The sequence below is a fragment of the Tachysurus fulvidraco genome, chromosome 3, assembly GCF_022655615.1.
Source record: "Tachysurus fulvidraco isolate hzauxx_2018 chromosome 3, HZAU_PFXX_2.0, whole genome shotgun sequence".
Classification (NCBI taxonomy): Eukaryota; Metazoa; Chordata; class Actinopteri; order Siluriformes; family Bagridae; genus Tachysurus; species Tachysurus fulvidraco.
In genome coordinates, this window is record NC_062520.1 from 25,785,559 (window position 1) to 25,800,958 (window position 15,400).

At 44.8% G+C, this 15,400-nt stretch overlaps 1 protein-coding gene across 4 annotated transcripts in view; it reads right to left on the reverse strand.

The window, feature by feature from the left end:
* The window catches only part of si:dkey-246i14.3 (ephrin A4), a 47,537-nt gene that overhangs the window by 18,646 nt on the left and 13,491 nt on the right, over positions 1 to 15,400 (reverse strand). For 3 of the 4 annotated variants that reach the window (XM_027153224.2, XM_027153207.2, XM_027153216.2), the window contains one exon: positions 5,517 to 5,812. In XM_027153224.2, coding sequence (XP_027009025.1) covers positions 5,517 to 5,812 — 296 coding nt within the window. Of the gene's footprint in view, positions 131 to 5,516; positions 5,813 to 15,400 lie in introns of all 4 variants that reach the window. The other variant, XM_027153232.2, reaches the window with a different exon arrangement.

Below are 15,400 nucleotides of genomic sequence, written 5' to 3' on the forward strand. Positions count from 1 at the left end.
ACTGCTTCATTCTGCATCACCTTGTAGCCTTCAATCGATTTTTCCCTTTCCTCATCTCCTACATCATGCCTCTTGCTGTATTATTTCTTGCCATTATTTTTAAGCTATTTACTTCAGTCCATGTTTTGGTCTGTGACAGATAAATAGGCAGAGTGGTTTGTATTTACAGAATAAAAAAAGAAATAAAGAAAAAAAAAAGAAAAAAAAAAGGCAGACAGGAAAAAGCCATCGCTTCATTTTAAGGCCACAGACCACATTTCAGGAGAGCAAAGCTAAAGTAATGCAGTATTTTTCACTGGTTGGTCATATGAGGGGAAAATCTATAATAAATATAAATATAATATAAACGAATAACAAATCGCCACAAATCTGATACTTAAATTATGGTGCTTTTGGGAACGCAAAATTTAGTTTCAACAAATCTGTCAAATTTAACCGAGCCTCAATTGAACCATAACTAGAGCCATAATCCTAATCTTAACCCCAATTACTGCCAAACCACAAAGTCATCTGTTTGCTCTTTAAATGCTTTCAGGGAATTATTTTTAGGTCGCAGTCTGGTCTTTGAAACCAACCCAGCGCTCAAGTCTTTAAAGTTTCTAGAAGATTCTGAGAACAGCTAGAAAAATAAAAATCCTGATACAAAAGCTTCTGTGGTTTATAACATTTCTATAAAGTTTCAGTAACATTTTTAAGTGTAATGTTTATATAAGAAATTTTCAAGGCAATCACGTGCTCATTGTGCAAATGTCATATGTTGAACATTACTACACAAGCTTAATAGAATTAATATTCACACTCACACTCGTACAGCCGGTCTCACACTCACACACTCGTACAGCCGGTCTCACACTCACACACTCGTACAGACGGTCTCACACTCACACACTCGTACAGACGGTCTCACACTCACACACTCGTACAGACGGTCTCACACTCACACACTCGTACAGACGGTCTCACACTCACACACTCGTACAGACGGTCTCACACTCACACACTCGTACAGACGGTCTCACACTCACACACTCGTACAGACGGTCTCACACTCACACACTCGTACAGACGGTCTCACACTCACACACTCGTACAGACGGTCTCACACTCACACACTCGTACAGACGGTCTCACACTCACACACTCGTACAGACGGTCTCACACTCACACACTCGTACAGACGGTCTCACACTCACACACTCGTACAGCCGGTCTCACACTCACACACTCGTACAGACGGTCTCACACTCACACACTCGTACAGACGGTCTCACACTCACACACTCGTACAGACGGTCTCACACTCACACACTCGTACAGACGGTCTCACACTCACACACTCGTACAGACGGTCTCACACTCACACACTCGTACAGACGGTCTCACACTCACACACTCGTACAGACGGTCTCACACTCACACACTCGTACAGACGGTCTCACACTCACACACTCGTACAGACGGTCTCACACTCACACACTCGTACAGACGGTCTCACACTCACACACTCGTACAGACGGTCTCACACTCACACACTCGTACAGACGGTCTCACACTCACACACTCGTACAGACGGTCTCACACTCACACACTCGTACAGACGGTCTCACACTCACACACTCGTACAGACGGTCTCACACTCACACACTCGTACAGACGGTCTCACACTCACACACTCGTACAGACGGTCTCACACTCACACACTCGTACAGACGGTCTCACACTCACACACTCGTACAGACGGTCTCACACACTCGTACAGACGGTCTCACACACTCGTACAGCCGGTCTCACACTCACACACTCGTACAGCCGGTCTCACACTCACACACTCGTACAGCCGGTCTCACACTCACACACTCGTACAGCCGGTCTCACACTCACACACTCGTACAGCCGGTCTCACACTCACGCACTCGTACAGCCGGTCTCACACTCACACACTCGTACAGCCGGTCTCACACTCACACACTCGTACAGCCGGTCTCACACTCACACACTCGTACAGCCGATCTCACACTCACACACTCGTACAGCCGGTCTCATACTCACACACTCGTACAGACACACTCGTACAGTCACACTCGTACAGTCACATTCGTACAGTCACACTCGCAATCGCACAGTCACACTCGTACAGTCAGTCTCACACTCGTACAGTCACACGCGCAATCGCACAGTCACACTCGTACACTCACACTCGTACACTCACACTCGTACACTCACACTCGTACAGTCAGTCTCACACTCACACTCGTACAGTCACACTCATACAGTCACACTCTCAATTGCACAGTCACACTCGTACAATCAGTCTCACAGTCACACTCGTACAGTCATACTCGTACAGTCACACTCGTACAGTCACACTCGCAATCACACAGTCACACTCGTACAGTCACACTCGTACAGTCACACTCGCAATTGCACAGTCACACTCGTACAGTCACACTCGTACAGTCACACTTGCAATCGCACAGTCACACTCGCACAGTCACACTCGCACAGTCACACTCGTACAGTCACACTCGCAATCGCACAGTCACACTCGTACAGTCACACTCGCAATCGCACAGTCACACTCGTACAGTCACACTCGCAATCGCACAGTCACACTCGTACAGTCACACTCGCAATCGCACAGTCACACTCGTACAGTCACACTCGCAATCGCACAGTCACACTCGCAATCGCACAGTCACACTCGCAATCACACAGTCACACTCGCAATCGCACAGTCACACTCGTACAGTCACACTCGCAATCGCACAGTCAAACTCGTACAGTCACACTCGTACAGTCACACTCGTACAGTCACATTCGTACAGTCACACTCGTACAGTCACACTCGCAATCGCATAGTCACACTCGTACAGTCACACTCGTACAGTCACACTCGTACAGTAACACTCGTACAGTCACACTCGCAATTGCACAGTCACACTCGTACAGTCACACTCGTACAGTCACACTCGTACAGTCACACTCGCAATCGCACAGTCACACTCGCACAGTCACACTCGTACAGTCACACTCGCAATCGCACAGTCACACTCGTACAGTAACACTCGTACAGTCACACTCGCAATTGCACAGTCACACTCGTACAGTCACACTCGTACAGTCACACTCGTACAGTCACACTCGCAATCGCACAGTCACACTCGCACAGTCACACTCGTACAGTCACACTCGCAATCGCACAGTCACACTCGCACAGTCACACTCGTACAGTCACACTCGCAATCGCACAGTCACACTCGTACAGTCACACTCGCAATCGCACAGTCACACTCGTACAGTCACACTCGCAATCGCACAGTCACACTCGTACAGTCACACTCGCAATCGCACAGTCAAACTCGTACAGTGACACTCGCAATCGCACAGTCACACTCGTACAGTCACACTCGCAATCGCACAGTCAAACTCGTACAGTGACACTCGCAATCGCACAGTCACACTCGTACAGTCACATTCGTACAGTCACACTCGTACAGTGACACTCGCAATCGCACAGTCACACTCGTACAGTCACACTCGCAATCGCACAGTCACACTCGTACAGTCACACTCGCAATCGCACAGTCACACTCGTACAGTCACACTCGCAATCGCACAGTCACACTCGCAATCGCACAGTCAAACTCGTACAGTGACACTCGCAATCGCACAGTCACACTCGTACAGTCACATTCGTACAGTCACACTCGTACAGTCACATTCGTACAGTCACACTCGTACAGTCACACTCGCGATCGCACAATCACACTCGCACAGTCACACTCGCACAGTCACACTCGCAATCACACAGTCACACTTGTACAGTCAGTCTCACACTCGCAATCGCACAGTCACACTCGTACAGTCACACTCGCAATCGCACAGTCACACTCGCAATCGCACAGTCACACTCGTACAGTCACACTCGCAATCGCACAGTCACACTCGTACAGTCACACTCGCAATCGCACAGTCACACTCGTACAGTCACACTCGCAATCGCACAGTCACACTCGCAATCGCACAGTCACACTCGCAATCGCACAGTCACACTCGTACAGTCACACTCGCAATCGCACAGTCAAACTCGTACAGTCACACTCGCAATCGCACAGTCACATTCGTACAGTCACACTCGTACAGTCACATTCGTACAGTCACACTCGTACAGTCACATTCGTACAGTCACACTCGTACAGTCACACTCGCAATCGCATAGTCACACTCGTACAGTCACACTCGTACAGTCACACTCGTACAGTCACACTCGTACAGTCACACTCGTACAGTCACACTCGCAATTGCACAGTCACACTCGTACAGTCACACTCGCAATCGCACAGTCACACTCGCACAGTCACACTCGTACAGTCACACTCGCAATCGCACAGTCACACTCGTACAGTCACACTCGCAATCGCACAGTCACACTCGTACAGTCACACTCGCAATCGCACAGTCAAACTCGTACAGTGACACTCGCAATCGCACAGTCACACTCGTACAGTCACACTCGCAATCGCACAGTCAAACTCGTACAGTGACACTCGCAATCGCACAGTCACACTCGTACAGTCACATTCGTACAGTCACACTCGTACAGTGACACTCGCAATCGCACAGTCACACTCGTAGTCACACTCGCAATCGCACAGTCAAACTCGTACAGTGACACTCGCAATCGCACAGTCACACTCGTACAGTGACACTCGCAATCGCACAGTCACACTCGTAGTCACACTCGCAATCGCACAGTCAAACTCGTACAGTGACACTCGCAATCGCACAGTCACACTCGTACAGTCACATTCGTACAGTCACACTCGTACAGTCACACTCGTACAGTCACACTCGTACAGTCACACTCGCGATCGCACAATCACACTCGCACAGTCACACTCGCAATCACACAGTCACACTTGTACAGTCAGTCTCACACTCGCAATCGCACAGTCACACTCGTACAGTCACACTCGCAATCGCACAGTCAAACTCGTACAGTCACACTCGCAATCGCACAGTCACACTCGTACAGTCACATTCGTACAGTCACACTCGTACAGTCACATTCGTACAGTCACACTCGTACAGTCACACTCGCAATCGCACAGTCACACTCGTACAGTCACGCTTGTACAGTCAGTCTCACACTCACACTCGTACAATCACACTCGTACAATCACACTCGCACAGTCACACTCGCACAGTCACACTCGCAATCACACAGTCACACTTGTACAGTCAGTCTCACACTCACACTCGCACAGTCACACTCGCACAGTCACAGTCACACTCACACTCGTACAGTCACACTTGCACAGTCACACTCGCATTCGCACAGTCACACTTGTACAGTCAGTCTCACACTCACACTCGTACAGTCACACTCGCAATCGCACAGTCACGCATTCACACTCACCTGCATTCGCAAATTTACTCACACTCATATGCACACATGCACGTGCGCATATATGCACATGCTCACAAACACGCTCACAAACACACAGGTCACTCACAGCTGTAGTAATAGTGGTGTCCAGGAAGAAACTCGAAGCCCAGAGAGAAGGGTGTGAAGCGTTGGATCTTCTCTGAGAATCGGACAGGGCCGTAGGCTGAGTATGGAGAGTTGCACTCCCACCTCTTTATGGCCCCTTCGGTCTCACGGCAGCCCTGAAACTGGTGCCCCGTTACCAGATAGAGCGCCAGCGTCTCTGGAGGGCCTTGCTCAGGAGGGCCAGATGGGTAGTAAGGGCACAGGATGTCCAGGTAATCGTTCAGATTTACTTCGACTGAGAAGTCCTCACCGGTTAACCTGAGAGAGAGGGAAATAGAGAGACGGATAAATCAGTGGGTGTATTTCTATCACAAAAAAAAGATTCACAGCCACCATAGGTGTTAAAGATGGCTTTGCTCCGAGCCGACCATGCTAGACTTCTGGTTGGTCAGTAAATCATGAGATGTGGTAGGTTAGCACACGGATTTCTGCCTTTCTGTGAAATATCAGCCACGATCGATCAGTCAGCCATTCTAATCAAGACTCCCCATGCAGCTGAGCCCAGAGCACACACATATCACAGTGAGGGTTTTAGCTGGAGGCCCAAGAGAAGGCGCACAAGCTCAATGATGTGAAACCGTTTGTGGACTAATTAAACAGAGAAAATTAGAGGAGGTTTGTGTAATGACTGCTCTGATTGTGAAAAGAGAATCCAGGGCTTGGAGTCTAGCGGGATGTTTAAGGGCCAAATACACTGGAAGTTCATGGCAGCTATATGCTAATTAGAGAGAGAGAGACTCGCTCTTGAGTGCGCACACAGACACACACACCAAAGCTAAAGTGAAGCCCCTCTAATAGGCTAAGCATTAGCATATAATAGCCCTTTGGTTGTTTGGCAAGAATCCTGATTCTTGTTTACATCCTGTTGCCTTTAAGGAGCTGTTTACTAGTTTACTTTCAATAAGAGAGAGATAGATAGACAGAGCGAGCGAGCGAGAGAGAGAGAGAGAGAAATTCCCTTTAAAGCACTCACTCAACACACCGGTGCTAAAGAAAGTTGTATCTAAATTCTAAAGAAGGTCTAATGTCCAGAGAAAAGAAAAAATACGAGAGGAAAAAACAGCGAAAAAAGGGGGTTAGAAAACAGGGGAGAGGCGAGACACAGAGGACGCAGAGGAGAGGAGTGACAGAAACAGAAAGAAAGAGAGAAGGCTAAAGAGGTGGAGGGAGGTTCTACTTTAATTAGTCGCCCTAGAGAGAGTTTGGTGGGAGACAGCGAGGAGACAAGATGGATTTTAATTGGTCTTTTCTGCACCACAAGTGTGTGTGTGTGCGCACACGTGCATGTGTGTGTGCAAGTACCATAGAATGCAAGTGATGCAGAGGGGCCCAGAGACGAGCAGAAAAGACAGGCTGTGAGAGCAAGGAGGCCAGTCCGAGTCCGTCATGGCGACCCTTTAAGAAGATGTGACGGAACGGCGTGAGACAGCGAGACACAGTGAGCGAGGGAAAGTCATCGGAGAGGAAAAAAAAGAGTGAAAGAAAGACAGGAGTGAGGAAGACACAGGGGGGTCATCCCAAATTAAGTGGGTGGGTGCAGAGAAGACAGAAAAAGGCTAATGAAAGAGCAGAGAAGCAGCGAGGAAGCAAGGGAACGAGGGAGAGGCGGATTTTTGGGGGGCATGAGACGAAAGACTCAAAAGAATGTTACAGCAAGAAGAGTAAAGCAGGTATCCAACAGAGAGATAAAACCATGGCCCAGTTTTTGGAAATATTTATATGAAAAATCAGCTATAGGTACAAGTTAGAGTTGTATGTGTAAAAGCCAAACAGATCTAAGGATTTACCAGATAAAGACTAGCATATGCTTTGTACGCATTTTCAGATGCTGATAAATGACAACAGCTGGTAAAGTACTAAACGTTTGGCTCTCTGATTTGCATTTAGTGACGCCTCCTAAGCATAAAAATGAGTCGTCTAGCAAAGACACGCTTCGGTTATGCGGCAGCGATTATTTTGTCTTGTTCGTTTTTATTCAGCGATCCGTTCTCAGATGTTTGCCTTTCTTGAGTCAATTACAATTTATACAATTAGTATGGAAGGTGCGACGCGACATCAAACTCGAACCAACTTCTTACTGTCAATCGCAAGGTGGAGAAAAAGTCCATAGACAAAATGTCTTAATCATTTTCCATCACCCGTCCTCATCAATCGGTGTACAAAAAAAAATCAAATAAATAAACATACAGTAAGATCTAAAAGTTCTGGTCTTTGGAGTGTTTTTTTTTACTTGCTCGGCAAGAAAAGACGGTGCTTGAGATTTTAGGCGGAGAAACACATTTAATGTAAGAATATTGTGTCCAGCAATAGCTCTGTATATACTTTTTAAGTACACAGAATATAAATTACAGTGAAGCATCTGTGTAACTACAGATCATTCTCAGTAGTGAAGCCAGCTGTGATTACACAGACTTAAAAATAGGTGAGTGGAGGGTGGGCCACGTGTAATTATGTGGTAATAATATAACTAGGCAAATGCTAAAACCCCGAAAAACGGAAGGAGCAAAACTGAGCTTAGGCGAAGTTATTATTGTTAAAGAGCCATAATTCAGTGAGGTGAAATTAAGTGCTCTGGAAAAAAGTCTTCATTTAGCTTTCTAACCTATGAAAAGTGTGTGTGCGTGTGTGTGTGTGAGAGAGAGAGAGAGATGTGGAGGAAAGGAAGTGAGCGGAAGAGGTTTATTGCACTCGTTCTTCCGCCACGCTGTGACCAAAGCTGTGTGTCACTTAACAGCAACCCGATCGATGACCATGACGGAGTATTGGTGATCAATCTGTGTGACGGAGCTGCATCGACCGGGGATCAGTCAACCGCGACGTTGGCAAGTCCCGCTGATCGATATAGTCTGTATTCGACGCCCCTCGAGCTGCACAACACGTCTCAATTAACACACACACACAAGCACATCTTAATTATCTTACAGCTAGGATAAAAATAACAGTACCTGCGTGCTATCATTTATAGTGTCACAATGCCGGTTAAGCGTTCGTGCAGAAGTATGGACTCCCATTCATTTATTATTTTTTTTTCTTCTCTCTCTCACACTTTCAATCCTACGATATAAAACCGCATATTGGAGGTTCACACCATCGGATAAAAACAAACCGGTTATAACCGGATCAATTCTACTCAGGTAGAAAGAATACATTTCTAACAGTTTTCATTTATTATTCTGTAATTTTCTCATGACACAGAAGCAAAGAGGCCACGTTATTAGCGCATAACGAGCCTTCCACCAAATTAATTAGATCGTTCATATCATTAGAAGGAGATGCACTAATTCCCACACCGACACAAAACAGGTCAGCGCAGACACACGGACATAACTTTAACCGACAGTCGCGTTATTTCTTTATATTGGATTATCTTTGTTTGTCTGAGTGACCTGCTTGCACCTGAAAAAACACCACAATAGAAGAAAAAAATCAAACAGACTGAAATAACCAATCTGAAGAACGTGGGAGTAATGCATGCTCAATATAAATGCAATTAGAACTAATAAGTCATAGAGAAAATCGTCACTAATGTCTTAAAAGGGAAATCTGAAAACGCAGAAAATGATTCAAAGAAAACGCAAGCGGAATGATTTCAAGGGCAAGACGGTAAAAGAATCAAGAGGGGAAAAAAACAATAACGTCACTAATCTCCTTCACCTGTCTTTATGACTGGATGTTGTGTAAGAAGAACGAGTGAAAACATGGGTGTGTAATTAATAGTCTGTTGGATCAGATAGTGATCGAGCAAGGCTGGCAGCCTTTGTCTTTGGCAGCATTTCCTTCTTTGCCTTACTTTACCTTTCTCTTCAGAAGACCTTCAGGTTAGCCACTCCAGAAGTGAGGATGTAATTGAGGACTCCACTGCGAAGAGGAATTAAATTCCTCAATACTATGTGGGATTTTCCAGACACTGTGTTTGTCTAGGGGGGCACAGTGGTTAACTTTACTACCTCCGGGATTGTGGGGTTCAAATTCCCAGTACATGTTTCTACTTTCCCTTCAGTCTCCTGCAATAGGCTCCATGTTCCTCGAGAACCAGATAATTAGGCGGTGTAGAGAATGGATGGATTTGCACAATAGTAACTTATAACCCTAGCTAGCTAGTGCTACAACCTTTGGGCTACAACATGGAGGTTAAATAACTGCCATCTATTCAATTTCTGTGGACCTCAGGTTCCTAACCCAAATGCCACTACAACCTCAGTCTACACCAATAGGTCATTGAGACCTTCACAAAATTCATGGCTTCAATTTTGGAAAAACCTATGTTATGTTTTGTCATTTGGGTCCTGACTCCGGTTGTTAGAAAAAAGTGAGATGGTCTTCATGCCCTACCAAAGCATAAAAATATTTCTACCCTACACAAGAAGTCTGCTCACACACACAACGTAGTGGAGCCAAAACGGAACCATTACAGCACAAGCTACATGTTTTGAATAATGGATACACATTCATAGTAAATGTTAAAAAAAGTGTGTGAACGTGAGTGTGTGAGAGAATGAAAATTGAGAGCTAGCGGCAGCACCGGCACCTTTGATCCCTTTATAAAAGAGAATAATTAAAGCATGAACAATTCCAAGAGCGTAGTGGTGGAATACAAAACAGGCCGGATTGCGTGATTAACGAAACAAGCGGTGCTCTCGAGCCTTCGTTGTTCTGTAAGCGAGGGCGTAATTGCTAAATGGGCCTGATAATTGGGGAACAATGCTATGTTGTCCACAAGAAAACATATAAACATTGTGGGAAGCTTGGTAAAATGACAATAGGAAGAGGTAGGAGGGCAAGAGAACAAACGGTTGTGTTGGTATATGGTTGGGTAAAAAAGAAATGGAGGAACAGTGGGGTCTGGAAGGGAAATTGTGGGTGTATAGAGCAGTCTATGGATCAATGGCTGTAGACTTAGATCCTTAATGAGCAAGCCTGAAGCGATGGTAGCAAGGAAAACCTTCCTGAGACAACATGAAGAAATCATGAGAGGAACCAGAATCGACGAGGAATCTGTCCTTTTCTGGGTTCTGCTGTGTGGTGCAGTTATAAATGATTGCTGAAAAAATAACTGTTTAAAGAATTTTCAGTATGGACAGATCGCTAAGAAATGCAACCAGATAGAAATACACATTTCCGAACAAACTGGTTATGTGCTCTAAATGTATGTAAAGTTTGTGGTGAACTCGGAAATTAAACTGACCTATTAGTTCCTCAGGTTGCACAATTCCACTCGACAACAAATTGTTGTAGAAAGGACATTACTTACATTTATATTATATACTGTCCAGTGTCACCCAAATGAGGATGAGGTTCCCTTCTTCTCCAGTGTCACCCAAATGAGGATGAGGTTCTCTTCTTCTCCAATGTCACCCAAATGAGGATGAGGTTCTCTTCTTCTCCAATGTCACCCAAATGAGGATGAGGTTCTCTTCTTCTCCAATGTCACCCAAATGAGGTTCCCTTTTTCTCCAGTGTCACCCAAATGAGGATGAGGTTCCCTTCTTCTAAAGTGTCACCCAAATTAGGATGATGAGGTTCCCTTTTTCTCTAGTGTCACCCAAATGAGGATGTGGTTCTCCCTTCTTCTCCAGTGTCACCCAATTGAGGATGTGGTTCTCCCTTCTTCTCCAGTGTCACCCAAATGAGGATGTGGTTCTCCCTTCTTCTCCAGTGTCACCCAAATGAGGATGATTTTCCCTTCTTCTCCAGTGTCACCCAAATGAGGATGAGGTTCCATTCTCAAGGTTTCTTCCTCATATCATCTCAGGGAGTTTTTCCTTGCCGCAGTTACCTCACGCTTGTCATTAGAATAGATGTTCGAGATAAATAGTAAATTAATTTAAAACCTGAAACTTTTTTATTCTGTTTCTACGGTTCTGCTTTAAGACAATGTGAACACTACAGTGGGACGGTGCATGTTTTATGCAGGTTTTAGGTCACATCGACTTCCAAACAGATACCTGTTTAATCTTTTTAAAATAATAATTTAATTTTAGTTAAAAACTTCAATTACCATGATTGCAGAAAGTGTTCCTGGGTGCAAATGTACAATGAGGAGAGGTCAGGAAAACATTTGCAGTGTAAGAAACATCTTTGAAAATTTGCAGGGTTTAGGTCGGTGCAAAAAAAAAATAGAAAAAAAAAGAAAGAAAAATCAATAAAAAGTATGCGATCAATATCTACAGCATTCAATACCCACTATTTTAACATCGACTGCAAGAGTATGTGGTTCGGTACAGCCGAATATATATTCACACCGTTTTTCGCAGCAAGTTCAAAAGATTTGCTTAGAGTGGACACCACCATGGGCTACAGATATATTGTGAGCTACAGAATATGAGCAGAAGACATTTTTTTTGTAAAAAATAGTTTTTCTTGGATCACTTTAATTTCTTGGGCATTAAAGAGGCCAATCTGAGAATATTCCTTGCCAGTCTTCAATTCTGATTCAATACACTCAATCAGTGCCAACGGAGCAGAGCACACTGCAAAAGGTAGAGGCGACGCTTGGATCCTCGATGGCAGCCAACAGTCAGCTTTCTGTGTTACACCATGTGTCCACATTACACAGCCTCCCTCTGCTCTGCTGTTGTAGAGTTTCTTTGACATTATCTTGGATTTGATTACGGTAAATCAAAAAAGATCTGTTTAATTTTTTACCTTCTCTAGTCTGGTTGATTGGCTAAACACGGTGCTCAGAGAATCCGGTTTTGACAGTGAAGTTGCAAGTGGACATGTAATGTTAAGGTCTCAAGTCAGGATAAGAATAAAGGGGGTGGGGTAAAAAAGAGGAGTGCAATGAAATGAATCTTGGGTGGAGGATTTGAGTGATGAAAGAAAGAGACACTGCAGTTTAGAACTGAGACAAGGGGGTCATGAACACATGTGGTGAATACAAGAAGGTGAAAGATGCCCTCGGAATTCAGCAGTCTTCGATGGAGCAATTATTATGACAGGGAAAAAAAGGGGTTGCAAAAGAGGAAGGGTTAAGAAACGGAGAGAAAGAAAATTTGTTTTCTAAATGCTTGAAGGTGGCCAGACATGCTCAGTCGAGCTTAACTTCTTTCATGGTGATCTCCAGCATCGAATAAGGGGAAGCACAGAGAAGAACCAAAGTAAAGGAGGAAATCTCGGCAGCAGAGGAGGCAGAACGGTACAAAAGTAAAAAAAAAGGGGGCGGGGCCAAACAGTGAGATCTTCCGCTGCTTCAATGCTTTCCATAACAGGGAAACAAGATTACAAGATTTAAGAAGAGAGTTAAGAAAAGAGACAGTTACTTAAGAAGAGCCATCATTTGAAAAGTCAAAGCGATCGCTCTCTTGTATAAAACTTCAGCGTCCATCTTTAGCTTCCTCCACTTGCTTTCCAGTCCTGCACTGCTGAATATTCCACGTGACCTGCATCAAAGCCACCCTTGCCTTTCGATTTTAACCAGCCAACCTCTCCTTCCCTCCATCTTTCTCTCTCTATCTCGTCAAGCCACTTTAGTCAAAGATGTTGACGGGCGTAAGGCAAAGCGTTGACTTCTAAGAGCTCTCAACATAAAACAGCCTCAGGACAAGTTAGCTAAACTAGTCATTAAATAATATATAGTGGGTGGTTAGTTGCTGCCTCAAAGCCCTAGGGTCCATGATTCGAACCTGAGCTTGGGTTCTCCGGTTTCCTCCCAAATTTCTAGAAATTTATAGTTCATGAATTTATAAATCATAGCTCATAAATAATAAGATATAATGCAATCCTCAGATTGATGTGGTCATCAAGTGATGTTATGTCTAAGTGTATACTCATGTGACATGTGACATGAATAACACTGATTATCTTGTTACAATGGCACCTATATGTCATGGGTGGGATATACAGTATTAGGCAGCAACGGTTGATTCTTGAAGTTGATGTGTTGGAAGCAGGAAAAATGGGCAAGCGTAAGGATCTGAGCCACTTTGACAAGATGGCTAGAGTACTGGGTCAGAGCAGCTACAGAAACAGATGGTTTAGAAATGATTTTGAGGAACATGACAAAGGGTTTAAGGTGTTGATTTGGCCTCCAATTTGTCCAGAACTCAACCTGATTGAATGTATGTGGAATGTGCTGTGCCAAATAAGCCACCTACAGGACTTTAAATGTCTGCTGCTAATACAAGGTTTTTCATGTGTATACGATACAGTTTGCCTTAAAGCGAGACTTAAATGGCAACAAATGGTTAAGCGCAGGTCTGCTTATAATCAGATGTCAGTATCAGACTAGCATCAGGTTTCAGCCCATCATTGTACAGAATGTCAAGAAATGCTTTTAGTAATTACTTGTAAACGTGATATTCAGCGAAACATTTTAACAGCAGGGGTTTTGTCGCTATAAAAACTGCAGGAATTTTTGAAATTGAATAGTAGTTACTGCACATTGTGCCCCACACTTTCTCTCCATGTCTGTCTGTTTCCTGCTCCTGTTCAACATCCGTCCTTCCTGTCTTTTGTAACCTCGAGTACCCTCATGCCGTTTTCTCCGCATGCCACTTCTTGTTCGTTTTTGTGCCCGTTCTCCCCAATTTCTCCCTACTCCAGTTCTGTGTGTCCAATTCCCAAACTTTTCTTACACAATGTCAAACTTTGCCTTTGGGAAAATTGAAGTGGCTTCATGAAAACTTGACCCTGAATAGTCCCAGTGCATAGACTACACACAGTGATGTATTTGGGTACACTCTGCTTTCTCTCTCTTCCTCACTTGCCAGGTGTGACGGCTGGAACGAGAGTTGTGTCTTCCGAGCTTTGACTCTGCTTCCTGCAGATGAGCTGGGTTTCCTCTCAACACAAACAAACTCCAACTCCCAGCTCCGCATTCAATTGAAAGCTCGCTTAATGCTCTCCAGCAGCCCTTTTTGTCTGTATGTATTGAGTGCATTGCTGTTAAATAGCTTTAGCTCGTCCTAATTCCGTTTCAGTTCCCAACGTTTATTGCTTCGGGTGCAAGGAGCTTGGCTCAGACAACAACGGCTGCGATTAAAACAAAGGTTTCATTTGTCCACTAGCAATACGAAGAAAGTGAATTGCAGCGGTTTTCATTTATGTGAATGCACTGCTGGAAATACCACAAAGACGTGCTTCTTGTCCCTGGAGAGGAAGCGTTTGTGTGTGAGAGACACCAGTAAAAGCCTAGCGCAGTACTTTCAAGGGATGCTCAAAGAGTCTAAATTGAGTACATTATGAATTATCGACAACTTTCTCACGCGATAATGTTTTTGAAACAATTTACAGCAGTGCGTTTGGAGCAGATGGCAAGTTACAATTCAGATCTGCATGGTAGGCGAGCAGCTGATGGTGTGTGTGTATGGCAAACTCACAAACCGGCCCTTTTCAGTAGAACTGCAGGGCAACTTCTCTATAAAAGCAATCATGTGGGGCTGATTTTGTGTGTGTGTGTGTGTGTGTGTGTGTGTGTGTGTGTGTGTGTGTGTGTGTGTGTGTGTGTGTGTGTAAAGTAGGCAGGTGGTTAGCATTTAGGAAGGCACCAAAAGCCCCCAGAGTTTAAATGCATTTATCAAGCCGAGAGCAGTGGCTATTTTCTGCATGTTAGCTCTGCGGCCCTTTCACCGAGAGTCAGCAGGAGCAACGGCACCACAGAGAGCCGGACAAGTTCGCTTTCGAATGGTGTATGTGAGGAAGAGGGTGTCAAGGTCTGAAAGATTAGCGAACGGCCATCGAAGCCTCGACGCCGGCTTGATCCGCTGACGCAACACTACTGAAGTGGACACTGGGAGCCCATTTTGTTGCTAAATGCAGATATGAAAATAACTTTCTCTGCCTTTTCCTCAGATTTCTCATTTCAAAAGGACAAAAAAAAAAGAAGTCTTTTATTGTGGACTTTTG